At 41.3% G+C, this 27,992-nt stretch overlaps 4 protein-coding genes across 6 annotated transcripts in view; all 4 read right to left on the bottom strand.

Annotated features, from left to right (window-relative positions):
- Positions 1–8,019, bottom strand: part of dclk1a (doublecortin-like kinase 1a) — a 45,038-nt gene extending 37,019 nt beyond the window's left edge. For all 3 annotated transcript variants that reach the window (XM_030792636.1, XM_030792634.1, XM_030792637.1), the window contains exons 1-2: positions 7,659–8,019; positions 6,902–7,248 (exon numbers count right to left, since the gene is read on the bottom strand). In XM_030792636.1, the coding sequence (XP_030648496.1) occupies positions 6,902–7,248; positions 7,659–8,019 (708 nt within the window). The remainder of the gene's footprint in view (positions 1–6,901; positions 7,249–7,658) is intronic.
- A 3,673-nt stretch (positions 8,020–11,692) lies between these two features.
- On the bottom strand, positions 11,693–15,423 carry ccdc169 (coiled-coil domain containing 169). Its single transcript, XM_030792242.1, has 7 exons — positions 15,350–15,423; positions 15,038–15,120; positions 14,795–14,905; positions 14,534–14,574; positions 13,182–13,280; positions 12,654–12,707; positions 11,693–11,806 (listed from the first exon to the last, which is right to left on the bottom strand). The coding sequence occupies exons 1-7, from the start codon at positions 15,421–15,423 to the stop codon at positions 11,693–11,695; spliced, it is 576 nt and encodes a 191-aa protein (XP_030648102.1).
- A 2,543-nt stretch (positions 15,424–17,966) lies between these two features.
- Positions 17,967–22,350, bottom strand: sparta (spartin a). The gene is made up of 7 exons (XM_030793108.1): positions 21,580–22,350; positions 19,670–19,864; positions 19,136–19,289; positions 18,811–19,005; positions 18,534–18,692; positions 18,275–18,365; positions 17,967–17,991 (listed from the first exon to the last, which is right to left on the bottom strand). Exons 1-7 carry the CDS (start codon positions 22,348–22,350, stop codon positions 17,967–17,969), a joined length of 1,590 nt encoding a protein of 529 aa, XP_030648968.1.
- A 1,299-nt stretch (positions 22,351–23,649) lies between these two features.
- ccna1 (cyclin A1) lies at positions 23,650–25,930 on the bottom strand. Its single transcript, XM_030792241.1, has 8 exons — positions 25,772–25,930; positions 25,509–25,689; positions 25,280–25,401; positions 24,983–25,206; positions 24,699–24,903; positions 24,510–24,623; positions 23,791–23,924; positions 23,650–23,701 (listed from the first exon to the last, which is right to left on the bottom strand). Exons 1-8 carry the CDS (start codon positions 25,928–25,930, stop codon positions 23,650–23,652), a joined length of 1,191 nt encoding a protein of 396 aa, XP_030648101.1.
- Between the last annotated feature and the right edge of the window lie 2,062 nt (positions 25,931–27,992).

The raw sequence follows: 27,992 nt of genomic DNA, 5'->3' as shown, positions 1-27,992 counted from the left end.
CCAAAGATCAGCACTTTTACTCTGACCAAAGAACCTTACCGTTACTCTATAACCAAAGATCAGCATTTTTACTCTGACCAAAGAACCTTACCTTTACTCTATAACCAAAGATCAGCATTTTTACTCTGACCAAAGAACCTTACCGTTACTCTATAACCAAAGATCAGCACCTTTACTCTGACCAAAGAACCTTACCGTTACTCTATAACCAAAGATCAGCACCTTTACTCTATAACCAAAGAACCTTACCGTTACTCTATAACCAAAGATCAGCACTTTTACTCTGACCAAAGAACCTTACCGTTACTCTATAACCAAAGATCAGCACCTTTACTCTATAACCAAAGAACCTTACCGTTACTCTATAACCAAAGATCAGCACTTTTACTCTGACCAAAGAACCTTACCTTTACTCTATAACCAAAGATCAGCATTTTTACTCTGACCAAAGAACCTTACCGTTACTCTATAACCAAAGATCAGCATTTTTACTCTGACCAAAGAACCTTACCTTTACTCTATAACCAAAGATCAGCATTTTTACTCTGACCAAAGAACCTTACCGTTACTCTATAACCAAAGATCAGCACCTTTACTCTGACCAAAGAACCTTACCGTTACTCTATAACCAAAGATCAGCACCTTTACTCTATAACCAAAGATCAGCACTTTTACTCTGACCAAAGAACCTTACCTTTACTCTATAACCAAAGATCAGCACCTTTACTCTATAACCAAAGATCAGCACTTTTACTCTGACCAAAGAACCTTACCTTTACTCTATAACCAAAGATCAGCATTTTTACTCTGACCAAAGAACCTTACTGTTACTCTATAACCAAAGATCAGCACTTTTACTCTGACCAAAGAACCTTACCGTTACTCTATAACCAAAGATCAGCACTTTTACTCTGACCAAAGAACCTTACCGTTACTCTATAACCAAAGATCAGCACTTTTACTCTATAACCAAAGAACCTTACCGTTACTCTATAACCAAAGATCAGCACCTTTACTCTATAACCAAAGAACCTTACCGTTACTCTATAACCAAAGATCAGCACTTTTACTCTGACCAAAGTACCTTACCATTACTCTATAACCAAAGATCAGCATTTTTACTCTGACCAACGAACAGCACCTTTACTCTATGACCAAAGAACAGCATCTTTAATCTTCAATCTCTAACCACAGAACATTACCTTTACGTTCTAATTAAAGAACATTACCTTCACTCTGTAACTATGGATCAGTACTTTAACTGTCTGAACAAATAACAGTATGTTTATTCTGTAACCATGGATCAGTAACTTCACTCTCCAACTACAGTGTCTTCACTGTCTGACCAAAGCAGTAACGCACAGGTCTGAATCCCACATTAGAGAAGAGTTTATTCTTTGTTTGTTTTTTTTTTGAGCTGCTAAATCAATGTGCTGTTATGGTGCTTGTGAGATAAGTGTGACAGCTTATTGGTGCTTGGTCTGCTTTCTACTGTATACGGATGAGAATGGTAACAGATGCTGAGTTAAATGATTTGAAAATGTATCCACTTAAAAAGGTTCATCTGTCAGACCTAGAACCACAAAACCAAACACGGTGTTCAGTTCTCCCAACACAATCTGTCTCAGTCAAACACTCTTATATGCACATGCATACAGACACACACCCACATGCACACACACGAGCGCACGCACATGCACACACACACACACACGTGCACAGACATACACACACACACACACACACAGGCTCACAATTGCACCACCTGGGTAGAATGAATCAGCAAAATTGCAGATGGTAGCAGACTATTGGTCTATATCAGAACTGACTGAGAGCTGGCAATGATCAGGACCTTAGTGATTACAGACTGTTTCAAATTCACTGTAAGTCAAACCACCATGTCTTTGTGCGTGTTTGTATACATATATATGTGTGTGTGTGTGTGTGTGTGTGTGGGTGTCCTTGGGGTGTAAGTACAGCAGCAGAGAGCTGAAGATGAGGCAGATCTGGTGCAGAGCTGGGACAGCAGTGAGCTACAGTATAACTAAAGCAACTTCACTCTGACCCTGTTTCAGGAGATTCTCAACTGCACAAAAAAAAATTAAAAAAGAAATAAAAAAAAAAAAGAGGTTGGCATCAAATGCAATATTATAAATCACAAAACGGCGAGAACAAACTCAAAGGATTAAGGCTGAAACAGTTTTTGGGGGGACTCTACCTCAAACTTTGTTAATCTTTTTCTCTTATCGTCCTCTGATTGGACAAGAAGTTTCCTCCGTGTGATTACAAAAAAAAAACTGCTGACCAAGAGATGGTAAGAAACTAGGACCATATGTCCTGGGCAGCATGTCTGGCTGTCCTCTGGGCAGACAGGAGGGAGGGAGCCGAGGGCTGGGGAGACAGCCGAAAGAGCACTAATTAAACAGAGACTAAACAGCCAATGACAAGCTGACACAGGAAGAGAGCAGCAGTGACGGAGGCTAATTGTGTTGTGTATGTGCAAACACACAACGCAGTGCAACAAATTCTGAGCCCTCATTCAACTGGAAAAAGTTATGATCTTCCAAATGCAATGCTCCTACTATGTCCATGTCTATGAAAACACTCCACACACACATACACACAGACACACACACACAGACAGACAGGCACACGCACGCCCGCGCACACACATACGCAGACACACACATACACAGACACACAGACAGACAGGTGCGCGCGTACACACAGACACACACACACAAACACACACACAAAGCAGGTCAATCAATAACAGCCAGACTGCTAAAAATACTGAGGTTGTACTTTAAGGTACAACCAGGTGTCAGCGTTTTTATATGTGTGTGTGTGTGTGTGTGTGTGTGTGTGTGTCTTAAAGTCTTCTCTGTGCTTATCCCGTGGGTAAACAGTGGCTCAGGGGATAAGAATAGAAAAGCCGTGTCCGTTGTTTAAGCCTGTTAGCCTACCGCCTCTCTCCCCGATCAGACTGACAGATCTTCTCACACCAACACAGCCCTGCATATCGTCACAGACCACACCGTTTCCAAGCAACTGGATCATATCGTCATAGAAACTGTCTAAGGGAGGGGGAGATGATCGGTTTCTTGGGAGGCAGAGATCATAGGAGAGCAGAAGGTCCAGTTAATATTAGCTCACATCAAGTTCTGTCCAGTGAAAAAAACAAAAAACAAAAAAGAGAAAACTGTATTAAAAAAAAACGGCTGATTCTAAAAATGAACACACGCCAGTGCTGCACTGAGCCTAATAATAGCGGATGTATTACAGCACATGCAGATAAACGCTCTCTGATTTACATGTGACTCTGAACACAACCCAGCAGGGCTGCACCGAGCTCCTAATCCAGCAGTCTGATACGAGCAAACGCGCAAAAGAAGAGACACGGGCCGCGGGCTGAGACTACGAGATGCAGAAGTTTCGATAAGAATGTGTGTCGTCATGGTTACCCCATTGGACAGGGGAGGAGGAGAGGGCTGGATTATGGCAGGAAATGAAGGACCTTCCGATAACCTAAACGCATCCGACGCTGGCAAAGCTTGCGACTGGGATGAGAAGCAGGCCTGGGTCTACTCTCCCTGACCCCATTAAGCAGGTTAACGACGAGGAGCCAGGAGACGAGCTGTGTTTCTAAAAGGCCCAGAAACCTCATTCTCTCCGTGACTGACAGCTTTCCTCCGCTGAACGCAGACTTCACACGTCCTCCGTTTTTTTTCTTTTTTTTTTTTCCATTTCTTCAATGTGCCGCGTAATGCAGCATACAGATTTAACGTTCATTTCAACTTCATTCACAAAACAAGGGGACTTTAAATACAGAGTATATCAACACAGCTCATTTACGTAACAATGACACATCAAGGTTAAAAAAGAAGTAAAAAAGGTTACATATACTGTTAGGTTAGGTTACATATACTAATCTGGAAATACTGTGGCTTGTATTCACTTGCCAAACTGTCCCTCGAGACAAGAGATTACATTAGTTTGCAATGGAATTTTATAGTCACACAATTTCTTTCCCCAAGCGCGCAATAGGTCTTTTTTCAGTGCAAAAGGTCAGTCTGCGTGTGGAAAAACAATGTTGGATTCACTGAGCCCTAGATCTGTCCTGTCTAAACATCTGAACTACACAGGGCAGTAGAGATATTCCCTCTATTAAACTACTATTAGAATGAAACAGGGATCACAAAACCTCTGGTACACTGGTCAGTAAAACCTCCAAAGACCAGAACTTAAAGCTAACGCCAGGCTTTTAATATGTACACAAGAGCCAAAAACCACGGCACCAAAAAAAAAAAAAAAAAAAATCTAAACACTGCTTTTCATTTACATCCCTTTGTCAAATCTTAATCTTCTTCATATTCTCCGCCCACAGTGTACGAGTGTTACACGCCTTTACATTGTCACCCCCCCCCCCCTTTGTTTCTGTCCCTCTATTTTGTCTGCTCATAATTGCGTAATCAGAGCGGAGTCCTACAGCAGGTTCTGAGCCCAGCCAATCTGTCTCAGTGCACTGTGCCTTAAGGCCCGATCGATTCAAGCGCTAAAAATAGCACAACCCATAATGCTCTTAACTCATTTGAGCGTTGACTGTTGCCTTATTGTTTAATCTCTCATTTAAGAACATCTCAAGCGTAAAAAAAAAACAAGATGAAGAAGAAAAAACGGCGATGCAGTGATGTTGTTTTAATATACGAGTTAAAATGACACTACCACAAAATGTAAATTACTGAGGAAATGGTCCATTTTTAGCTTTCTGTTCTATTTGATGTTATATTTTTAATAAGTGAACAGGAGTGTGTGGGAGCTTTTTTTCTCTCTTTCCTTTTTAGGAAACAGTAAACAATTCAATTTTGAAAAGTGAATGAGCTAGTAATCTCATTGTAATATAAATCGTGCCTGTTATCTTCTGATAAAGCCAGCCCATGTTTCTGGAATGTTCCTGGGCTCCTGAAGCAGCATCAAGCTTCATTAGTACAAATTAGCCCAATCATGAGACAAACACATCCTTGTGGGAGCGATGCACATGTTCATTAGCCGAGACACGAACGAAAAAAGACTTCAGAGGACGCTGACAGAGAAACTCATATTGAGATCAATGATGAGCAAAAACATCAGAGAGACAGAGAGACAGAGAGAGACAGAGAGAGAGAGAGAGAGAGAGAGAGAGAGAGAGAGAGAGACATATCTGCATGCTGTCTAATTATAACTTGATGAATTTCAACCAGATGGCTTGTACTTAAATCCTCTCTACCTTCAACCATGCTGATTTGAAGAGAGAGCTAGCGTGTGCTTGAGTGTATGAGTGCATGCAGCTGACAGTGTGTGTGTGCGTGAGTATGTGTGTGTGTGTGTGAGAGAGAGAGAGACAGAGAGAGAGAGGTAGAAAATGGTGGGTGGAATAAAAAATGAGGGCAAAAACCCTGTGCTATTTCTGACTCTGAGACGTTCTTGCGTAGGCAAGAGCTCAGACTCCCCATTCATAACTACGTGTATCTCTCCTGTTCAAAACGCTAGGACGGTGACACAGGCCTCCTCTGCATTGCTCAACCCAGAAAAGTGATACAGTTTTACTAATCCATACCATCTATGCATCAAATTTCTCTGAGTAACACTGCTGTTCTGAGATCAGTACATTAATAATCCTAGTAGTGGTGATAGTAGTAATACTGTATAGCAATACAGAATTATATGCATTAAATGGAATTAGTGCAAGATCATCACATCTACTCTGAAACATTTTATATGCACAGGCCCAGATCTTACAAAACTGAACAGGTTTTGCTGGTCCTACCAAAAGCAGATCATAATGCTGGTGTGTAGAACTGGATGGATCTAGAAACTCCCTAAAGACAGTGTGCTGATTTGGGCGAGCATCTCACGCACTAGAGATTGAATTAGAAAAAGAAAGTCTAAGAGGGTTTGGCGGGGTCTTCATGGAAAAACTGATAGGCTTGTCCAGACTTCCTTAAAGGCAAAGCAGCTCCACAAGGCTATTTCACTAAAGGCAATGCATCATTCAAAGTCCAACAGATGAATGTATTTCATGATGACTATTATATTTTAAATGTTACCGAGTCCTAATAAAAGCCAAACATGACGGCGTCCATTCTCCAACTGCTGTCAAATCTCCACGGCTGATGATACAAAAGCTTGAATGTACAAATCCACAAACTGAAGCGTTACATAGCTAAAGAGATTCGCTTCTCAAACAGAGAAGGTCCTAGACCTTTACAGAACATCATGTTCATCAGCAGACATATCAAATAACTTACAGGAGTGGAATACTGACAGAAGTGTGTAAACTGATGAATTATCACATGTAGGGGTATTAGCTGACATGAAAAATGCTTTCAAGGACAGTTTTTATTTAAACTGTACGGCTGTGAATACAATTTATATGTATGTCCTTGAGAGAAAGTCAAGCGACACATGACAAGATACTGGTTCTGGCGTTCACATGGTACAGAGACCACAAATTAGGTTTGAATGGGGGTCAAAAACCACCACGGGTGAACTGTCACATCGACATTCTCTCCCGTGCAGTGGAAGTGGCGGTACAGTGTTAACGATTTCATATACACAGTCTCATCTTTCCCCCCCTCCAGTGAACAAATCTATTGTTCATAAAGTTTCTTTTTTTTTTTTTAATTTTGTGAAACATTAATGTAATAAGTGAATCGCTTCAGTTTTTGCTTCAGTTTCCCCTACAGCCACCAAGGAGCACAAACCAAGGCACCCGAGCAGAAGTAAGCACTGCAATTAAAGCAGCAAAATTGCTCAGCATTGGATTATGCTTCATGGTGCAAAAAAAAGAGTTACGATGCGGCGTACTGAAGGGATGAGGAGAAACGTGAAGCAGTTACGGCGAGGCGGACGCCCGACATACCTGTTTTCCCTCCAGAGTGTAAACTCTCTTGACGACCCCGGAATCGAGCTTTATGGCGTCGGTTATGTCCGTGAGGACTTGTTCGAACGAGTGGGCCGTCTTCTTGTTGAGCAGGATACGGACAGCTTTGCGGGGTTTGACTCCGCTCCGGATGATGGTCACGAGCTTGGGCCGGATGAAATCCTTGTTCTCCTTGGCCTCCAAGGGTCCCGATTTGGAACTGGCCAAGGAGGGAGGGCATCTCGTTGTCGAGGAGGCTTTCACGTTCACAGACCAGTTAGGGTTGACGTTCTTTGTGTAGTCTAGCTTTTTGAATGCCTCAATAGACCCACAGACATAACTCTCACCTACAGATGGAAAAAAAGAGGGTGAAGAAACCAGTAAAATATAATTCCAGATTTATGACGGTTGAAGATACCACCCAGAATGTTGTTTATGAGACAGAATTTCTTGAAGTGTTATTAAACTCATACTCATACTCGTACTTTAAACTACTAATTCACCATTCAAAGTAAGGACTGAGTACTGGGTTGTTAACCAGCAGTTTGCTTATATTACTGAGACATATAGGCATGAAGCCAAAGCCTGAATGGTCTGCAGTACAGCGCCACTCAGAAGAACTATTAGCCTAGCTGTTCACTTCAGAGTGTACACTTCTTCATGGATCCATAGAAGGGAAATACAACATATCCAAATAGCCAAAACAGTAAAACGGAAAGACTGTTAGATTACCTCGAAGATAAGGTTTGTCACTTACCTTCCACCAGCTGATCGATGGTGGTGATCTTTTTCGAGCCATCAATTGTGTATATGATTCGAACACCTTGCGGCAAGTTGACGTTGTCAGAAAGCGTGCGGGTGAGATCAGCCAGCAGCGCGTCAAAGGACCGGAACCTGTCCGTGGAAATGGCATACACTATTCCGTTGAAGTACCGATCGCCGTTGCGGTAGAACCGTACCTTTTTCGCCTTTTTCTCCGAACTAAGTGCCTTAAGGGTGCGTGTTCGGTATAGGCTGCAGTGGGCGCTGTGCGTCGGACTCAGTACCCCGTTCGCCCGTGAACTGCCGCGGCTATTCCTCTGAACCTTGTTTCTCTCGTCAAAATGCTCCATCTCCATGGTTTCTAAATGAATACAGCAGGGTCTATTCTAGGGAAAACAAATACACATACACGTCATTTCACGTAAACTACATATTAACATATCACACACAGACACACACATACACACGCACACACTCATAAAGCATACGCAATTTCACCTACAGGAAACGGTCCTGACACAGCGATGATACCACTCCAGACCGACTTGGTGTCTCGTCCGAAAATAACTTTTTAATGACAGCTTACATGCTTCTGACAGCTTTGCTAAGCCCTGGATCGCAGTAAAGCCTTCCTCTGTCGGGCATGTTGTTGACAATCATTCAAGTTCACTTTGAGATGATTGATGATTCTAAAAGCTGCGCACACCACTGACCTACCTTATTTAACTTAATCCCGAAATCTCGCAAATGTATCTTACTTGATTAAATTTCCGATACAACTTCATTTGAATATGAATACAGTTTAAGTCTGGATTTCAATCATAGTCTCAAAGCGTAATACTGTATACTGTATAAACCACACAGTGCCGCTAATCAGCTTAACAGTCAATTAATCACTAAATTGCCCGATCACAAAGTAACGTTGACGACGCATCCCATGTTATCTTAAGGTTAAAATCAATTTTCAGCAATTGAAATGATCGTGTGATCACAACAAAGTAATTTAGAATATCTTACCTAATTTTGTATTAACGTAAATCGGAGTACAACTGATGCTTTTTCTTTTGGTAACGTCGGTAGAAATTCAGTTGGTTTATTCCGTAGACTAAGGGATTTTGTTGCTGTTCGTCAAAAACTCCGGCACCTCTTTTGTTGTCCCGTGCTACTCCTGCGCCTGTACTGAGAGGGAGCGAGAGAGAGGGAGAGAGAGCGACAAAGAGTGAGAGCGTGGAGGCTGGGCTGCAGCTGCTGTGTCGTGCCTTGATTTACATCAGCCCGTCCCTTATTGAGATGCAGCCTCCCACCGCAGACCTGTCACCATCCGAACACCTCCCCTCCCTCCCACCTCAGGAGAACATCCGTATGTAAAACATGACGTCGGCACGAGCGAAGTGTTACGCAGCGTCTCAGTTAAATAATTCGACATCTTCAGCGAGGGTGAAATTACCATACAGTTTAATAATTAAAAAGAATACACGGCTTCAGTGTCGTTTATCACTAATGGTAATAATAATGAAAAAAAAAACTTTAACTCACAGGTAAAACTCTCGTTTAGTAACATTTACTGGCACATTCTACCACTAGGTAAGGCACAGTGTTATTGATACAGAGGGATGCCCGGCATGGCTACGATTTTAGTGCCATTAAGTGAGTCTCGCTCAATAAAGGCTCACTTATATTGTAACGTCACATCTCATAAATTGTCGGTGGTTGTAATTAATTGATGTTGCCGCATAGTTTAACATTCGGTTCCTTTAACTTAAAATGTAAATTCAGCCCTAAAATATAAAATGTATCAAGCAGCAATTACGAAACAAGCATTAGATGACGTCGAATCATCGTGTAAAGTCAGCCGTGATATTAAGCATTGTCAAGCTTGTTGCACGAGCACTGTCGAAGAGACAGAGACGGTTGCCTCAGTTTGTTAAGGAATAGCCGAAGAAAGTCGTGTAGTTTCCTCGAGGAACTTACTGTCACAACATGCAGAATATTGGCATAATGCTAATGACGTTTTTTGTTATGTTTGCACTATGTTCGTGCTGGTCTCCTCTCAGAGATGAATGCTTTATATATTACGTCTGAACCAAACGCGACTACTTCATTGCTCGTACTGACAAAACCTCCATGGCGAATGTGAAGAATTTTCCATGTCTGATGAGGGTCAAACTAGGGTGATGGAATATCAGGCCAACATTCTTTACATTTTGAACAGAGTGCACACAGGGGAAAGATTGTGACCCAAAAATACAGTATTCCAAACAGAGTGTAATACAAGGATTCTGAAAGCAACCGCTTGCAGGCAGATTAAACATATTGCAGATTAGACCCTTGATGCAGGAAAGCAACAGATTAGATCCCTCTGCCTGTTAATCTCTATGTCGTGTGATCCATCAATACAAGACCCTAATGAACCCCTCAAGGGATTCATATGTTAGTCACATATTAACCATAAACTCTTAACATGTGTGTGTGTGAGAGAGTGAGAGAGAGAGAGAGAGAGAGAGAGAGAATATTCTACTAAATGTGAATGGGTGTGTGGGTGTGGGTGTGGGAGAGAATGGGTGACTGTGTGTGAGAGTTCGTGTCAGTGCGTGCATGGAGACATGTGTAAGTGAGAGCAAGATGTTCCTAACCTACATATGCCCTGTCTGAATGGGAACAAGACACAGCAGAATAAATGGCTGAACCCAGGTACAGTGGCCAAGCTACAAAATGATCTAAAACACTGCAGTCCCATTGATGGTATCATTACAGTGGCTTTAGGACACAGTAAGTGATTAAGTTAAAGTGTATGAGAGTAAGAGAGACACGGTAATTGAGATATGCTTGTGTCTGACAGTGACAGTCTTGGTGCTTGGCTATGCCTGAGAGAGAGAGAGAGAGAGAGAGTAGATAAAACCAAACAGACCATCTCATGTCAACTTTTAATGACGAGAGTACGGATTTTAAGTTAACTTAAGCTAACCTCTGCAACCCGCATCTGCTTTGTACACCGCCGCGGCACTCCAAATGTGAGATAAAATATTAAACAGCACTTCACTGGATCCATCATATATTAGAGATTGCATTTGAATGTTCTGGAACCTGCTCAGTTCTGTGCAGGGCGAAAGTATTTGCAATACTCACAATGATTTAAAACAAACAACCACATCATGGAGTGATGTTAATGTTCTCCTCATCACACAATATCCAAACTTGATGAGAGAGCACTAATATGCTGACAGCACCCAAAATCCAAAAAAATCTTACCCCCCTCCCATCCCCCAAGACATGTTGCAGAAATTATTCAAAACTCAACAGAGCACATCATTCATATGAAAAAACAAACAAAAAAAAACTTTTTTTATTTCTGAGGTATAACAGCATGATTAAACTCAGAGCAATTAGATTAATCACATCGTCAATCTGACAGTGTGATATTATAACAAATGAAGAGGTGTGATGACTCAGCGTTTTAATTTGGGAAGCCTGTTCACCCTGGCTCCCCCCTTCTCACGTCCTCTTTTTACATCTCCACGCTTCGCATTTCCAACGTGGCCTCTGCTGGGAAAAAAAAAGTAAAGTTTGGTTTTTTTTTATACCTTTTTCGCAGTTTGGAGAGAGAAAATCATGCTGCAGACTTGAGGCTGTTGATAGTTTGAAGAATTAAACATTGCACTACACGCACACAAAACTTTATTATCTAATAAAGACTGAGTGTCTAACTAATTCAGTTCACCAAAATTATAAGTTAATTCATTAAAATTGCAACCAAGCTGCTTTGTGTGAATTGCTCAACTCATAGAATTGACAGGATGCAAAAATGAAGCATATTAAAGTTCCATTCTCTTACTATGTATTTTGATTAGTTAAAGAATGCTTACATGTAATGATTTGGTTTGTATCTCTTTCTTTCTTTTTCTTTGTTTCACATGTACTTTGCATGATACTTTTCTTTACCCCCTTGGAGCGAGCTTTGTCTCTGTTTAATTATTTAACGGTTTGACGTGTTCCTGCCGAGAAAAAAAAAAAAGAACAAAAGTCGGTTTCTCAAAATTCGAACCAAAATGTGTCTGTCTGTTCATACTTTTCGTGTGGGCTCTGCGTTGCCCCTCGAGGGTGTCCGAGCTGCACTTTTCTGCTCAAATCCAGGATGGACGACACCTATGGATGTGACATCATAATGTTAAATTTTAGATACATAAAGTCTGAAAAAAAAAACCACACATCTTGATTAATAAATAATGAGAAAGAAAGTGAAGCTGGACACTGCTGCTGACGGTCTTTGTAGGAGCTGGTCGAGTGAAAACATTATCCTGTTTTATACGTAAATGACATTGTCACAGTGCAGGGCCTTTACCCCCTTGTGTGTAATTCTCATTCTTTTTCCATGTTAATCTCAATCCAGCACCGGGGATTAAATTTCTCTCCTATCTCCTATGCTGCTTTAGTGGCTCTACACGACATTACATGTCTTCATGCGTTATTTGGAAACTTCAATAAAAGTAAACAAAATCTTAGTAAAAGCCTCAATAAAAGTAAACAAACATGAAAAAAGTAAACAAACATGAAAAAAAAAACTATTTTAATCACTTGCAGTTCACTAGATTAATAACTCAATAAAGATCTTTGATATTGAATATAGTCCTGATTTGTTTTGATCTGTGCATTATCAGTTTGTTCACTGGTACGTCTGAAAAGAAGAAAAAAAGAGTAACGCATGAGTTGGGAGTTAGTGCACCTAAGCAAAGAGCCATTTGGATGGAGGTGTAATAACCTCATAAGTGTCATCCAACAGAGCTGTACAGAACAGTCACGGAGTTTAATAAATACACTCATCCTTACATACTGGCCTTTTCTCTCAAAAAACTGAAATGTCTTCTGTAGTTATATTCAAATTGCTGCTGTGACCTGACACACTGTGTCAGAGACAATGTAAATAGCAGACAACTATCACTGTGTGACAATGGCTATTTACACATTAGAAGATTAACAACTACCAAACACTCACCTTTGCTATCTCTGACAGATAAGCACGTCTCTCATCGTAGGCCTTCTGGTAAGCCTTAATACAAAAACAAACAAAATCAACCAAAAGCAACATCAAAGATTTACCCAACATCTCCATCATTCCGGTGTGAGTATTAAACTGAATGACCCAGGTTTAGAACATTAATCCTCAATTATCTCTTAATACGACACCCATGTCTGTTACTTCATAAGATAATTGCCTTCTCTTCCCCAGGGAGACTAATCAGCTCCACACATAATTCCCTCAGCATCTGTGAATCACAGTGAGATGATCATACTACTACTACTAATAATAATAATCGTCATCATCAGCAGCAGCAGATTACTATTATTATTATTATTAGTAGTAGTAGTAGTAGTAGTAGTATTAGTATTATTATTAGTATTATTATTATTTTGTTGTTGTTGTTGTTGCTGTTGTTGAGGAGGCAGTTTCAACATACTGAGGCATTAAACATTTTGACACCATAACTGAATACACAGAATGATCAAATTTAAGGTCAGAGACCTTGCCCTCTTGCTCGATTCGGAGGCGACAGTCGAGCAGCTGGCTCTGTAGACTGGACCGTTCACTGGTCAGCACTTTCAACCGCTGTCTCAAAGCATCCTGAGAGAAAACACAACACATGTATATGGACGACGTTACTCAAAACGCTTTAAAGTACACATTTGTTCATCTACATTTCTCACAACTTGTGTCACTTATTTACTTTACATATTCAAACACAGGCCGCTGTTTTTCCATTTACACACTTTACACAGCTTGTGCACATAACACACAGAAAGTTCAACACTACAGTAGCTCCTTCCACAGATTAGTCTGAGGCAGCTGTTGTGATCCAGACATTTTAATAAAGGATATGTACAACATTTATCTTCCCTTTCGTTTGTATTCTGGTCAGTGCCTACAGTCACCAAGGACAATACCCAGTGTAATTAGTTTCTGTCTCTTGGCTTTTCTCACACGCTCCTTCATTAAGTTTCATGCGTCATTGTTACTATTATTAATATTATTTTTCTTTCAGTGATTACATATCACTGCTTAAATATTTTTCCAGGCCATCTCAGCAGAATGATTTTAATCTCCTCTTGGCACCAACTTGTCTTGAGCTCTCGCTCTAAGGCTTTAATGAGTTTATAGGAAAACTCCACTGAACAACAGTTGCTGATGCAAAATATGCATCCACAGCTGACGCACTCCCTCTGGAATGCATGCAAACAGATTGAGTAGGGATCAAGAGAGAGAAAGAGAGAGAGAGAGAGAGAGAGAGAGAGAGGGAGAGAGAGAGAGAGAGAGAGAGAGAGGGAGGGAGAGAGACTAGACCAGACCATATTTCAGTATTATTACTGTGAGAGATAGTCTTGTCGTTCTCAGTAGTAGTAGGCAAATACAGGACTATAGAAACAAAGGCCTTAATATTTACAAATTAAGGAAGATGCTTGGTATTCCAAACATGGATGATTAGGCACACACATGTCTAACAGAAACAGATGTTTTGAATTCTAAAGAACCCCATAGTGACCAAATCAGAAGTGCACATGAATCTATTTAAAAAAAAAAAAAAAAAAAAAAGCCCTCCAGGTTTCAACTTTTTAGATTTAAGAACTTTTTTTTCCCCCAAGTGCCCACTTTACACTTTTTGATTCTGCCGACCATTCCATTTTGAAAACATTAAGAAGACCTAATTTTACCACACGTCTGACTCAGCTCATTCATGCTGTGTGCGTACAGCGCCATCCCTTCTGGTTAATAAAGAAAAAGAACCCGTCAGACTCTACGCAATCGCAACAACACAGCGCAAGGTCCGTTAACAATGAGATAACAATAAAAATGAGTAATATTGAGTTATGGTCACTCACCACTGGCATGTCATCGTATGACCGAATTGAGGCCAATCGATCTGAAAACACATACACTCCGCTGTGAGTTTTTCAGCATTTTAAATACGATTTATCGGTCTCCTTCACAGACAACAGCAACTGCAGGCCATCAGTGATGACATACGACTACATTTTGTTTATTAAATACAAAATAAGTGTTGCTTGACTGGATGATCAAGTGTCAGGGCTTCCAGAACCGTATGTCTGAAGATCTCAGTGCATTTTGGGTTGGCTCTGTACCTGTGGGATCGCCCCGAAGGCCATCAAGTCTCTCGTGCAAGATTCTGATTTGTCTCTCCAGCTGAGCGTTAAGTTCCAGCTGGGTCTCATACCTGGTTTTCCACTCGTTTCCTGCACAATGCACAAAGAAATGCTACTTCTTTCTGTTTACATGATTTTCTTTCCATTTCTATTCTTAAATTTACTTCTTGTAAAAATAATATTTAAAAAAAAAAAATGTTACTGTTATGATCAAATGCATACCTTCCCCGTCTACACTGAGTAATCTCTCTTCCAAGTCAACAATAGTGCCTTTAAGATCAGACACAGACTCCTCAAGCATTTCTCTTAGAAAAAAAGAGAATGTTGGAAAACAACCTCAGCGCCTGTACGTAGCTCAATCACACAGAATGTCATCAGACACAAAATGGTCTTTTTTAAACCAGCTGATTTATGATAAATCAGATTAAAATATCACCAATCACACAAGTGAGGTTTTTTTTATCGCAACGTTGCAGTAACCAGATTTTTCTCTTTTGCTTTTTTCTTTGAGACATTGTTGGCAGTGGAACATACTTAACTTCTCTCTCCTCCTCAAGCTCTGCTTGTAACTGACTTAAGTCAAATTTACTTAAATCAGTGTCGCCCATTTTCTTGCGCGACCGAAACTGTACACTTTCAAAATCATACAAAGAATGTTACTTCTGTATCCATTGGAGACGGCCTCCCCTACTTCGATGGACGATGTCTCTGGGTCCTAGCACCGTATAATGCCTACCTACACCTGAAAAAGTACACCATGTAAGCCACTAGGTGGCAATAAGTCCAAAGGACAGTGGCTGTGTCCGGAATGGCATACTACATACTACTCGTACACTGATCTTGACGGGAAAGTAGTAAGTAGTATGCAGTACACGGAAAAATAAAAATTTTGCAGTACACGCAGGTGATTTACTACTCTGGTGAACATTTGCAGTATACAACCAGAGCTCACTTCATCGGCTACTGTATCCTATGAAGTAACGCGGTGATTAGCTGCCAAAAATTAAAAAACAAACAACCAAAAAAAACCCCAACAAAAAACAAAAACAAAAACATGGCTGACAGCGACAGAAGCGGCTCCAACTTCAACTCCAGCTGCAGCTCCGAGTATAAATGTATCAGTGACATATTCTGGTATAATAAGTCTTCATATGCTGTATTATAGGTCTACTTTTGATAGATGTTTGTTGTAGTCGTGTGTTGTTCATTAACAGAACAAATAGCCAAACCGATAGCAAATGCGTACAGAAGTTGTCAGACGTGCATACCATACAAGGGTGGGGAGTAGTGTGCAGTACACTAGTATGCCATTTCGGACACAGCCAGTGTCATTTTTTTTGTTTTGTTTTGAGAGCACGTTGCGGCTCAGTTTACTCTCATTAACCACACCAGTCCAACGAAACTGCAGAATATCAATTGTTTTATCATATCAGTTTAATTTCCTGAATTCCATTCCCTCTCAAAGCACATGCATAACACAAAAATATTACACATATGGTGAATGTTATATCTTTAGAGGATGATTCTCTGCTTCACTGAAGGTATCCCAGGCAAATAAGGAGTTAATTTATCCAAAACATATTTTACGTCACATTACTTAGTATGTTCATTACTTAGAGATACTCACATTTGTGTGTTTGAGTGTATTTGTGTAGCTGAATGTATTTAATGTAGCTATACATACTTTTGTGCTGTAGTAAACTATTTACATTCAAATGCATTCAAATCCAATACAGAAACCCCACTGCACGCACCTCTTAGTCTCACATCATCAGCTTGGCTGACTGCTTGCCAGTTGTCTGCAGTACACTATTTGTTTTCGTCTATTACATGCTTGAGGTAAGAGTAAGACTGTGTTCGACTGCAGAAAAGTGCACCTAGGACTTTCACACAGGGAAGCACCCAGAAAGAAAGAAACAAAGAAAGAGGAAATTTAACTCACTCTCCGTCATCAAATTTATGGCTTCATTTTTTTGGGTTTCCACTTACAAACACCAAAATCTTGTTGTGTTTCGCTAGGTAGCTTGTAGACCTGAAGGACTGACCCAAAACGTTTTATGGCTAAAGGCTTTATGGCTTTTTAAATATATATAATATTATGGCTTTGAGAGAACTTGGGTGAAAATATATTTCATGTATTTAGATGTTTCAACTCAGTCCTGTTATAATTTAAGTAAAGTAAAATTATGTTTTGAGAGGAGACTGCAGAAAAGGAGCCATGTAGCTGTATCGGGATACGGTCCACTCATTAAGATAATTCAAATACATTTTTCACCCACGTCTAGTAAGAGGTATGATTTAATGAGCTTCTTCCAGAGCTCCCTGATCATATCAGTTTTTGGCAAGCCTGGCAAGGATTTTTGCATAATAACCCACTAGAACAGATGCTATTTTTCCTGTCTCTCTCCTTTCTCATCCTTCTCTTCCATCTTCTCCTCTATCTCTGCTGCTTTCATCTTCTCGTGGGCTCCTGCCATTGCTTTCGCTGTCTCCTTGCTTGTTGTTTTCAGAAAGGCCTTGAACCCCAGATTGTCAACGTTAATGGCGGTCATTCCCACGTTGCCTACGGAATGGACGGCAGTGTTCGCGGCCTGTCCTGCTTCGTCCCCATACCTTCATCATAGGCAAATGAAGAAGCATGTTAGCAAGACCTCAGCTGCTTCAGGAGAATGAAGAACTGGACAAGGAAGGCCAAAGATTTAAAGCAAAGCCGCGATCGCAGGGTGAAGGACCAGCCCACAAGGCCCAGAAGAGAGGCGTGAAGTTAGGATAGGTTTGAAAAGTGAAGATTAGGTCAGTAGGAGGGATTTTTTTTTTTTTTTTTTGGATAGAAACAGAGTTCTGTTACATCTGAAGGACTAGCTGGGGAAACCTGTAGTTGTAACAGACTTGAGATTAACCCCAAAAAGAAGCTGACAGAGAGACAAAGGAGGTGTACTTTTGCATTCATCTCAGGTTTATTAAAGCTGAGTCACATCTACAGCATTTCTGCCAAAAAAAAAAAAAAGAAGCCCAGAAAAGAATCAATAACCTGCTTGGCCACATATGTACGCAAGCGCGATCACAGCATTCCAACAAGACTTAGTCAGAGCTGATTCAGTCTACAGATGTTTTCTTTGAAGCTCTCCATATGTATGGTTGCTAGGCGGGTCTAGATGTTTTCTAGACCCCTAAATCTGGAAATGCAAGAGGAGATAAAAAAAAAGGGAAAGAGTGAAACCAGTTCTCTTGAAGAGAGTCAGATGGAAGTAAAGGTTATAGACTTTTGAAAGACTCTCCAAAGAAAATGAGGTACGACCCAAAACCAATCAAGACAAAAAGAAGGTGTCGCTTATGAGGAACAAGAAAAAAAAAAAAGAGGATGGTGTTATGTATGAGACAACTCTGAAGAGGTTTACAATAGAAGAGCCCTTGTAAGCTACTGAACACCCTATAAAGCAAAAAAAAAAAAAAACCTACTTGTGTTTGACTGTAGTCACCGTCTCAGAACCAACACTTTTGCATATGCTCTTTGCTGCTGTTTCCAAACTTGACCACACAGTGGAGAGACCTTCAATACATAATAAAAGAGCAACAGTTGAATCTCGGCATGACTATTTTCCTGACAACTGCTTTTAGTAAAAATACAGCCAATTACAATTATCGACCAAATGCTATTTCTATCAGTGATTAAATCACTCACCTTCTCCTGATGACACAGTGGTACTCTTTTGCTTACCTTGTATACTACTAACAGCCACCTCTTTGACTCCATCCAGGTTGGACTGCCCATCCTTGTTCTTCTTTAAGGACTCTGGGACGAGTTTGCTCCCGTGTTTCTTCACGTGTGGCGCTAGGCCCCTCCCAACATAGCCAGCCACCATGGAGACCCCGTCGACTGAAACAGACATCACTTCAGTAAGTCGAACCGCAAAACAACATACTTTTTTTTGTTTCTCCCAAACGCACACCAGTGCACAAAGGTTTAGGTACAAGCGGCTATCTTTGCTCCTCACCTAGAAACTGGCTGACTTTGACAGCGCCCCCTGTGGCCTGTCTGGCGACGTGCAGACTCTTGGCTACTTTGGGGCTGACCTCAGCTGGTGTTTCATCAGGAGTGATGTGGTCTCGCAGTTTGGAGGCTCCTCTGTGGATTGCTTTGCCTGTGGCCTCTGCCCCCTTTGCAAGCCCTTGGCCCAGCCACGAAGCCCCTGTGGGAGACGACAGAGCCTGAGTCATCAGCCTGACACCTTCCCAGTCTGTATACGCAGAAACACTGCCCTCTGGTGGTCATTTAAAAAACAAAAATTCAACTTTCAGCACTGATATCACAGCTCAGACCTGCCAGGATCCCATGGGATAGTTTCTCACTCCACACGGGCAGCGTTTTCCCCTCCTCGTCCAGCTGCCCTGTGGCGGGAGTGGTAGATGCCTCCTCCTGCGGCGGACCCACAGGGACCTTCTCACACAGGTTGATGTTCTCTGACTCTGCGGCCTCTCCTGTGCTTTCATCTTCAACCTTGCCCGGCAGAGGTCGGAGGGCAAAACAGGTCAAAAATCTTGAGCGACAGAACATTCTAGAAACATCTATCTTTCACTTAATCTTAGGGGCTTCATGAAAACATGGACAACTGGATATTTGCACAATGATGTTGTTAAAGGGGAATGAGGACAGAGGGGTCATACAGTGGAACCCAACATAGATACAAAGAGGAAGAGTCAGTTGATCAAATCCACTTGATATCTGAGATTCAGGACGGATCTTTGTTCCGTAATTATTCTCAAGAAGACAGTTGGAATGATTTCTATTCATGTAAGAATCATATGTATCCTGATGCTCCCCTGTGCATAGTCCACCTGATCCAAAATCCTCACCTGTACCCGGAGATCTGTTAATGCGGAGAGGTATTCCTGAAAGAGACTTCTGTCGGATTCGGGCAATCCTGCAGACAGCACAATTCCGACGTACGATCCCGGTGTTGCTGCCATGGTGTTGGGAAACGTGAACACACCTGTGTTACTGAGCAAGACAGGTGAGTCTGGGAAAAGTGGGCAGAGCCAATTACATACCTGCAAAAACAAAGCAAAACAAAAAAATTAGTCACAATCATGCTTGACATACCTGTGCAGAAATCTTAGGGACCATCTTGCATTATTTCCCACCCCCAAGAACTTTGATGGTCAACTCTGAACTGGACCCATGGGCTGATTAAAGAACGGTTCAGAATGCAAGAGACAAAGTTAAAAAGTCAAAAAAATGTGCATTGCAGCTGGTGATTTGGACCCTTTGTTCCTGGACAATGGCCTGCCGGGTAACAGACTTGTTTGACTACCGCGTGTGTGCGCACGTGTCCTGGATCAAACAACTATGCCTCGGCTGCTGCGACAGCTGGCCTTCAAAGGGAAAACCGTGCCAACAATGCAATGTGCTGTCTGCCAACTCAAGTCAGATCCATCCCAAATGGACAAATTAACACGCTATCCAACTCATCCACAAAAAAACAACAAAATCATCTCGAAAAAGACTTCTCAAAGTCAAATTTTAACGCGTTCAAAACACAATATCACATTATACTTTTGATGAGACGTACACGTCGAGGCCTATATTTGGAGTGTTTTTTAAAGCATGGCAATTCCTTTCATTTTTACTGTTTGAATATCTAACAGGACATTTTCAACAGTCTTCTAAGATAAGTATATGTCTTTTTTTTCAGCGTCTGTCAACATCAGAGAGATTCCTTTCGTAAATACAAGGAAACTTTTGTGGCGTATTAAGAACCTGCAAGTGGAAAGAAAAATGTCAGCAGAAACTTGTGTGAATGTTTGAAACTAAGAAACAATGACTGGAAATCCGCAATAAGAGGTTTGAGATTTGCCTCGTTAAAGAATATGAAGAATGGGTCAACTATAACGTAACTGTTGGATCACAGACAGCTTGCTTGTTTTTCCCCACAAAGGGATGAAAAGGGTACAGTTTCCAAATGAAAAGCCAAAATCTTTCAGCTGGATTTATGAGGATAATTTCCTAACAGAATCCTCCCATTGAGTAATGTTATCTAAGAGAAAGGCCACTATCTATCAGTTCAGCTGTGAGTTGAGTTACACAGAAAAAAATCCATTAAATTACGTTCAATACTCGAAAATTTCTAAAAGCTGAGCAGAAACAAATATGGTCAGACAGAATGTTTCACAATTCCAAGCAAAACAATGTTAGAAGTTAACACTTCACTTGATGATAGTGAAGTCAAATATCAGTATTTTCCATGACGCAACGCTAGATACTGTTTACATGAACAACACTCCCCGTGTCAAAGGATTTTATCTCAGTAGGTTACATACTGCACGGCTAGTAGAGGGACAGTGTCTAGCGCTAAGGTCAAGCAGAAAGCAAGTCAAGACGGGCAAGGAGTAGTATAGAGTTGCACATATGCTTTCCCATTCTAACAGTATCGCCTATTTCTTGTGGAGAACATGGATCTGTCCTATGGCTGCTGTGAGACACTTGTCAAATCAAATCTGTGCTACAGACGAAAAAGCAACGACCAACAGAAAACTAGGCCTTACTCTAACAATATACTGAAATACATGTTATCCCAAGCTCCCAGTTTCCATTGTGCTTTCACACTCAGAAACCATTTTTCTAGATGACATGTACACTAAAATGACTACAAAAACTCACAGTTTCATAAAAACAAACATAAAAAAAAAAACCCTTCAAACACAAACAAAAAAAAAAAAACACTCTCAAAAAAAAAGTGGACAGCAACGAGCCCTTCCTTCGTTACCTGAAGGTACGCAGAGGGGATGCGATGATTGGTGCTTTCAGTTTGACGGGGGGACAACAAGATGATGCGTAGGTATCCGGGAAAGGAGGGGGCGCTGACCTGCCCATCTGCAGCAACAAAGAACACCTGCACCCCATGGGGCAGGAAGAAGATTTCCTCCTCGTCCACTCCAACAATCTCTGGGAGGAAACCCAGGTTTGGAGCGCTCAGGTCTGGTGTTGACTGTACCTGAAGTCCCTGCTCCTTCCCACTGGAAAGGGAAACATGCCCGTCTATGGCCTGTGGGGTGTAAGCCGGTGGCAGCTCACTGGGTACATCCATAGCCATGACAGGAGCAACGGGAAAAGGCGGTACACCACCTGAAGAGGCCCCAATGAGACAATTATCCGAGAAGTGTATTCCGGAGGGAGTCATTTGTCCTGGGTCTTGAATGCGAGGCACAGTTGGGTAGAGTCGTTGGGTGGGGACGCCCGCGGTTGCCGGGTCGGGAGTCGTCTCCAGGATCGCCAGGCGGGTGGTGATGTTGCTCAGTGTCTCATTCATCTTCATTTGCATCTGTCGGGCTGCGTCCCAACTCACGCCGACGCACCATTCGCCGTGGGTGGGAACCTCCAACCCCTGGAGAATATGTCGTCTGCCCAGTCTGTATAGTATCAAAGCCTGCGCCTTGTTACCTGCTTCGTCCTCGGCCAGTCCTGTGTTGAGGCATTCAAAGGCTTTCTCATAATGATCCTTAATGATGTGGAGTTCAGCTGGCTCTGTCGACTCCATACCTGCTCTAGGTCCTAAACTGTTAGAGATGATGTGAAAAAGTGAGACAGTGGAGTTGTAAGCAGTTCACTAAGTGTATGAGTTTCTCAAGACTTTTTTCAGCAACAGCAACACATTTCATACGACCGTGCTCAAAACAACGAGGTGGCAAGTGATATAGAACTTTCGAGTAACGAAGTTGCTAAACTTGTCTTGTAACAAAATAGCCAGGTGTTGAGTGTAACGCCCAAGTTCACGCAATTCGATACACAGTGCGTTTTAGGAGATGTTGACGTTGTACGTCGAGTAACTGTTCAGGTTTTACCAGAATATCGTGGAACATATTTTCAAACGTCATTCTGCATTGCCAGCGATCCGGCTGCGTGTTCGATTGTGTGCCATATTTCCGATACCGTAATACATTTAGAAGTTTATAAAACTTTTCATGGTGGACTTTTCGATTACTCAACTTCAGTATTGAATTCATGTCCTGCAAAGCCACTCTTGTTTAAAATACAACCCGCACTTCACAAACTGCCTTCACCCCGTGCTGACGACTTTTTGGAATGTGTTGCGGTCAGTTTTTCACTATCAAATTTAAATTCGTTGTTCTCTTCATTAGGGAGAGCTAAACTACCATAAAATTCAGGTTAAAAAAAATAAAAGCAAAAAAACGTACCGAGTAATCAGCTGTAGGACTCCATCCAAAAGCACGCACCGTGTTAACTAGACTGTAGCCCGATATTCACCGTTCTCATACAACTAGTTACACCACCCAGTCTTCCCCCCTAGCAAGTTTGAGCGCACAATGAAGACGTGACAGGGTGCTGAACACTAGAGGGCCTACAATGTACATGTTTAAAACGAGTAACGCTGAAAAGACGTGTGTTCCAACTTAATTCAAAGTAGTACATGTTAAGCGCAGTGAAGACTCAAAGACTGACAAATATAGTAACTTGTTCCATTTATTGACCATGTAGCAATGGACAGTCTGAGACCCATGATTTAGTAGCGGTGTAAAAAAAGGAAAAAAAAAAGTCAAATAAACTTGTCGACAAAATGGATACAAGACCATTTGCACACAAACACTGTTTTAGATGTGGCTAAAATTTACTCAGACCATCGGTGTGAAACATGCACACTTCAGAGTTTGTTGCAAGAAACAAGTTACTTTTTAGTTTGCTGTATGAAAGTTATAAATTAATGAAATTAAAATTTGTTTAAAAAAATTTAAAGCAATCTCATAGTGGTCCTTTAATCCTAATATCTACAAAAGAGTAAGCGCTGTGTTTATTCCCTTCAAAATGAAGGTGAGAAGTTTCAAGGTAAAGGCAGGGATTCCACTGGTTTAATCAGGGACACGCTGCAGTACCTGGAAAAGAGCACAGTGTTCGTAAAAAACCAACACCAAATAAAACAAGCTCACAACTGAGAATTTGAGTTGTCCAAATGACAGCTTACTTTGAGCTCTTGTATTTTTCCCTGATGGCCTGCTGGGGGCGATTCTCAGCACTTAGGTACAGTTTATGGAGCGCCTTCAGGCAAGGACTAATTTCAGCCAGCGTGTAACCAGTGAAGGCATACAAGGCCTCAGGCTGCCGAGAAGGTGGAATGCATTAGTAGATATTTAATGACGGTAATTGATCAATTCTGCCCTACGCACAAAAACTCTGGCCAACTCCACCCTCACACACTTTACATAAGTTGCTCATAAGACCAAGTTGTTATAACTTAGACAAATCCAAGATTAAGGGCATCAAGTCTTAAACCCAACAAATTCTGGGATGCCTCATTTGATGGTAGGAATACAGACAACACTAGTTCTCTCTCAACATTCTCATTTGCCATATAACTGCCCCCCCACCCCCCAAATGTAATTTCTCGGGGGGAGGGGGCAAAAACAGCTTTTTCATTAAACAGTTACGCACAACCCCCATATGTTCAGTAACAAGTTTGCCAGCAATAGACAATTAAAAGACATCTGGAGAAGCCACTAAAATATGGAGTCCAGGATTCAAAACAGCCAAATCAAAATGAGAAAACTAAATTGCAGTCAGTTAAAAATAAACACAGAATTTCACAGCAATAAGAACTCAGTGGTCATAGAAGCAATGCGCAGGTTGAACACTCGAGTGTTAATGCAGGAATAATGATGTTCAGGATTCATATAGCTGACTTACCCACAGAGATCTGTTCAGGGTGTAATTTGCAAGGCAGTAAGCTGCTGCAGCCACCTTGGATGGTACATACTGCACGAAAGGGTCCACATCAAGCAAACTCAATTCTGAAAGATACTGGAACAAAAGCCAGTGGATCAAACCCCAAACCTTCATAAAAACCAACCTCATTTTTCCAACTGAAATTCTTACCAAAGCAAGGTTTGCAGTCTTGTTGCAGACAGACTCTACCATCATGTACTGCATCAAGAACTGGTGACTTGTAGGCACAGACATATCAAAAGCAAGGACTTTAAGGAGAAGATGTTCCATTCGAAGAAGCTGCCTCTTTGTGTAGGTGTCATCTGTGATGTAAACAAACTCATCCACCTCTGGTGGGTAGATTTCCTCATATTTCCTTCACAAAACAGAAAGAAACACCATATACAGCAAAAATTTCAGTGAGGAGTCTTGTGAACTGCTGCACCTTTACTTACGCAGCCAGAAGGATAGCTGCAGTTCCCACCAGCTGCAGTTTTCCTCTGAGAACAGACATGCAAGAAAGGAACCGGTCCAGGTAATTCACAGCCAGATAGATGGTCTCAGAACAAAGTCTGTACTCCTCACTGACCTCAACCAGCCAGTCAACTAAAACTGTTCTCATGAAGGTGGTGATATCAGGCTGCTTGCTCATATAGCCAGGTTTGGGCCTGCATTTTACCTGAAAGATTTGACAAGTTAAACCATTACCACTCAGAAACCTAAAAGTACAGTTAACTTAATAAAAAACCAACTTCGCTGTCACGTAGGTGCTGATGGATTTCCTCTGCATATTCTTCAGCAAATGAGATGTCTTGCAATAGAAGATACTGGTCATCCTCTGATAAAGACTGCATTGAAGTATCCATACATGACCCTACAAAACACAGATCCTCAAACTGTGGATACATTTATGGTTTGCAAAGGCCTCAAAGGGAACATGAAGTCTGAGTTGGTAGTTTGTTTCAATTCTTTAAGCTTTACCCGAGTACACGTTATTTTCAACATCTTCAAGCAGCTGCAACTCTTCGGCCACCATCAAACTGGTGTCCGAGTGCACCTCTCGAGGTTTATCCACATAAACACCAGTGGCAGAAGTTGACAGGCAAGTGAGAACCTTCTTGCTCCCAGTTGGATTATTCACTGTTGATACACATTTGGCTCCCTTGAAATTAATAAAAAGAAGAAGTCTTGTGAGAAGTCTATGAAACGCAACTTCATTGTTTGACAAGAACAGAAATGCCTACCGCATTAGAGACCCGGCTTGGGGGTTCATTTTCATTCAAAACACCCAACACAACCCTCTGTCCAACTTTCTGCACACGGGGTCCATCGATCCCTCGTGGGACCAAGATGTTGTCTTGGCTGCTGCGACTTGCAAGAGGAGCACGGCCACCGAAACTCATTTTTCTACAGACAAGCGAGAAAATGCTGCTTTTACACAAAAGCCCCTTCAACCGTACACGTTGAGAAATTAAGACTGTTTATAATTTTGCCAAGCGTTAAATTAACATAGGCTCCTTGACTGCGTCAAAAAGATGCAAATCTGCTACCGTTTCGAAATGAGACAGACGTGCTATCGATCAGGAGAGCAGCAGCATTTAATGGACGGCCAGGATGGTTTGTACACCACTAGAATTAGCCAATTTTAACTGCCTCAGAACACGAACTGTACTTCATGCCCAAACCATAACAAGCAAGGGGCTGTGGCTCCATTTACTGATGGATCGCATGTAACGACTAACAAAACAAATAAGTTTAAAAAAAAATCCACGCCGCAATCAAGGCATATAAATATATATATATTATGAACATCAAACTATTAAACTGTTCCCATTTGCAGCTCTACTTAAAAACAAAGGCTGCCCAAACCTGATATCGATGTAATTTTCAAAACCGATAGCTGTAAAGTGAAGCAGAACTATATTCCAAAAACTTTTCCCAGCACTAACAAGCGCCCTTAACCAATATATACGCGCCGTTAGGTCGGAGTTTGCCTACATACCTATTCGCTAACTAACCAAATTAGTAGTTCAAAGCTGCTACAAATCAATGTGAATAATACAATCAACGAGGTCACTCCCCTTTCTTCTGCGACTCATCGATTAAGATCACATCGCAACGTCGCCATGGTAATAGGAGACGCTTTTAATTGCTCTCCATTTATGCACTTATGAATTTCGCTGTCAAGTGATCCGTGCTATTTGTTCAGATTTAGCATGTGCCGGTGACATGCTACATCTCTTCATGCTACATTTCTACGTCGCTCCGATACCTCTGTGATCACGGTCTTTGTATTGTACTACTTTGCTTAGCCCGTGTTGTGACTACATCCAGTTAGTTTGTATGAACAGAACCAAACTGATACTATTCTCTCAAACAGGCATTTTTGTAGCCTTAAGTGCAAAATACATTTTATTTGTTTGTTTGTTTGTTTGTTTGTTTGTTTTTGTCCCCGTCCCCCAACACCACTACGGAATAGAGTGAATTAGTGATGAAGATTTGCATCATTCAAGTTCTGCTTGACAACCAAATCTATTTTGTTCGGGTCATAACATACAGAAAGTAGCCTTTTTTGTGGTACACATGATGTTCTATTTAATGCATTTCCTCTCAGCAGAAGGCCATTCATTTTGACATCCTCTTATTTCTGCACACCTCCACTTATTTCATTTCAGTAGTTCTTTTCATCAGCTCAAATGTACTTTATGTAACACTTTCATAAAGGAGAGAAAAGATCCGGAAGCTTCCACTTGACACTCAGTCAGTTGTTTCCAAGTGAGGCACACACATACACAACCATAAACAAACAATTCAGAGAGTGAGGCACTGTGACACAGTGCAATGATTACCTCTGAAATCAATCAGCTGCTTCCTGGTCATGGTGTGTTTTCCAGACTCTGTGTTCCTGACCTTGAGTGAAGGAATTCTCCACAGGTCTCATATCATCAACTCTCTTTTATTCTAATGTCAAATGTCACTCTAAGCACACACGGGCATGCACACACACACACACACACACACGCACACAAATAACCATACACATATACTACACAACTGAGCAAAATTTGTAAAATAAAATGTAAAATTAAACCTTAGCCCACAATGAAACATAAAAAAATACATTTGCAGTTAATTTGCAGTGAATCATCTGGATTAAAATCTGCCAATTTTAACAGATTAAAAAAATAAACAAGCAAATTAAAACATTTAAAAAAAAAAAGCATTCATAAGATCACGGTAAACAACCAAATGTAAAAACAGGTTAAGGCCAATAACAAAACACTACCGCTCTCATTCATTTGAAGGAAGTAAAAAAAGAAAGAAAAAAGAAAAAAAAATCTTCCTGCATCACAATTCCCACCTCAGTGTATTTTTGGCCACAGTCAACAATGTCCTGTCTAGGTGTTGATTTGAGTTTCCCCTTCCAGCCAGAGCTGTCTGTGTTGTGCCTGACTGGACACAATT

Source organism: Chanos chanos, chromosome 15 (assembly GCF_902362185.1).
Source record: "Chanos chanos chromosome 15, fChaCha1.1, whole genome shotgun sequence".
Lineage (NCBI taxonomy): Eukaryota > Metazoa > Chordata > Actinopteri > Gonorynchiformes > Chanidae > Chanos > Chanos chanos.
Note: the sequence above shows the minus strand (reverse complement) of the source record. Positions and strands in the feature narration are given on the sequence as shown.